At 37.9% G+C, this 2,605-nt stretch overlaps 1 protein-coding gene across 1 annotated transcript; it reads left to right on the forward strand.

The window, feature by feature from the left end:
* Window positions 1-542: 542 nt before the first annotated feature.
* Window positions 543-1,783, forward strand: LOC119408976. Its single transcript, XM_037675840.1, has 4 exons — window positions 543-578; window positions 664-716; window positions 791-1,048; window positions 1,118-1,783. The coding sequence occupies exons 1-4, from the start codon at window positions 553-555 to the stop codon at window positions 1,594-1,596; spliced, it is 816 nt and encodes a 271-aa protein (XP_037531768.1). The 5' UTR covers window positions 543-552; the 3' UTR covers window positions 1,597-1,783.
* The last annotated feature ends 822 nt before the right edge of the window (window positions 1,784-2,605 follow it).

Consider the following 2,605-nt stretch of genomic DNA (forward strand, 5'->3'; position numbering starts at 1 on the left):
CTAATCGATTGAGGGCTCCTAAATGGTACACAAGTCGGAACAATCATGATTCACTGAGTTCAGATTAAACTTTAGAGAGATTAAATTGTGAATAAAGGTCATTATTCATAATGAGATGGGCTTGGTCACAAAACATAGTTTATTCAATGTAAAAAATGACCAACAATACATTTTAATCCAACTTTTAAAAAGTCCTTAGAGCATGGCCCTAAAAATGTAAGAAATTATTGTACAATTCTAGAAATATAAGAACTTAATGGAACAATAGTATATTTTAATTAAAGATCAGCTAAATTAAATCCTAAAGTTTGTCTCCGTACATTTTAATTTTTCCAATATAATTCAGTGAAATTTGCACAAATTCAAATCCAGAAAAATTATATGATTTTATTAGATTTACACAAAACAACCAGTGAAGCCTGGTCTTTTTCCTAAGTCAGAGAGCAGCAGCTGTGTGTCATTAACTCACTGAGCTCTGATTGGTTAGGACGTATCCTCTCCAACATTTATAAACCCATACCATTGCCTTGTTCATCACTGCTGGGTGCCATCATGGTGACTGCTGAGTACTTCTTCAGGTAATTAATAGTTGCTGTCACATATTTTGTTTCATGGTAGAAGAGGAAAAGAGATTAACTCAGTTTTTTATTTTTTATTTAATAGGCTGTCCCTTTGCGCCTTGCTGATTCAGCTTGCCCATGGCTATCCAATCAAAGGTGGCTTCTACAGACATTTGCCAAACGATGTGAAGTGAAACGTCAACTAAACACACTTTGTTTTTCAATTCCAGGGTTCGAACACGATGAACAGAGCAGTAGTGACTCTGATCATTCTGCCTCTCACCATGGTGAAGCTGGTGGCTACTATGCACCCATGTCTTACAGTGAATCCAGACATGTCTCTAGCCCAGTGCAAGGTTACAGCCCCTCCCAGTATGTCTACAGAGATGCAGCAAACTATATGCCTGGAGCAGGATACCCTGATGCTGCCTATATGCCTGGCTATCCCAGTTCATCACAGACTGAAGCTGCCCAGTCTAGTCCACCTGGTATGTCCTGAAACACTGCACAATTTACAACTAGTTTGTCCTTCTGTTTTAATCATTCCCCTCCTACAGAAATTAAGTGGTCTGTGGCGCCTAAAATCTTCTCTGAAGAGGGATTGGCCAACACTGAGGCTGTCGGCTCTGGTAATTTTGTCCCAGCTCCCCCTCCTCCTGCACCGTATGGTCCTGTCCTCCAGTCTGGAGAGACTTCCAATGTTGTGAAGGAAGCTGAACTTGGCAACTACCAGCAGGAAACTGAAGAACTTGGCTACCCATCTGGCCATTTGGGATCTAGTTTTGCAAGCCCATTTCTGCCAATTGTTGGTTTGGGGGGTTACCCTGGTTTATACCCATACCCCTATTCTTATCCAGCGTTTGACTTAAGGCTCCTGTATGGCCTGCACCCCCCTGGCACTTACACCACGTTGAGCAAAAACCATGAGAAGGGCAAGGACTACGATCAGGATGTTCACTACTTGAGAGAACATGGCCCTCTGGAAATTTCTGGTGGTTATGGACAGGAGAAGAAAATCTTCCAATTGACACCTTAAAGCTCTTTATGCAAGTTCAAGAAACTAGGCAAATTGTCTGGTTCTGTTTTCTTGACTGAATTTTGCTTTGACTTTCATATTGCATACAAGGAGGATTATGGCATTGGTTCAATAAAGTTAATGGATCTATTCTGGATTATTGTGGAACCATTTGAATGTTGTAACAATGTTTTAAAAAAAAAAAAAGTCACTTGTATTTAAAAGTTCAAGGCACAAAATCTGCTCAATGACTATATATATTAAAGGGGGAGATAAAAACCCTAATTTTGAATCACATTAAAGCAATATGCATTGAGCGTTCTGAATGACAACTTATCTGCATGGTTAAAACGGTCAAATTTGATTAAAACCATTTGAATTAAAACAAACTTCACACTATCTACAGTTAACCACAATATAATTATAAATCCAAGCAAGATTTGTAATAAACTGCGGGTATTAAAGTGAAACTTATTTCAATAAACTGAAGTGAATAAAGTTAAAAGCAGACTTGTTCGACATGATCTTGGGCATACAATTCTAAGCATTGCTTGTCTCCAAGAATTGCAGCAAAGTCATGAAACAAGCTTTGGCCATTCATTTTATGGCACCACACCTGTCCTGCAGCATCAAGAGCTTTTAGAAATGAGTTGTGGGAGAGAACTCTCCTCAGCTGGGTTGACTTGGAGCTTTAGCTTGTGTGACAACTTATTTTAAAATGAGTTAATGCTATTTAACAATCAAAAGATTTAATTGTAAAGTATCAATTTTTCCAAACTTGCATTTTGTTAAAGCCAACCAATCTGCATGTTTAAGTAGATATTTTAATATCAAAATAACTAGCATTTATTTTATAAGAATAATTCCATTTTATTCCAGTGGAAAAAATGCATGCTGTTTATGTAACAAAGTGAATTTTTGAACTGATTTGACCAAAGTTTTGTTTGTGCATCAGATAAGCCTGGGAGAAAAGTAAACTGTTGGGGTCACTTTGACCCACGAATGTTTCTTTATCAGTATCGATGTATTG

This window comes from Nematolebias whitei, chromosome 4, assembly GCF_014905685.2.
Source record: "Nematolebias whitei isolate Nwh7 chromosome 4, NemWhi1, whole genome shotgun sequence".
NCBI classification, from domain to species: Eukaryota; Metazoa; Chordata; class Actinopteri; order Cyprinodontiformes; family Rivulidae; genus Nematolebias; species Nematolebias whitei.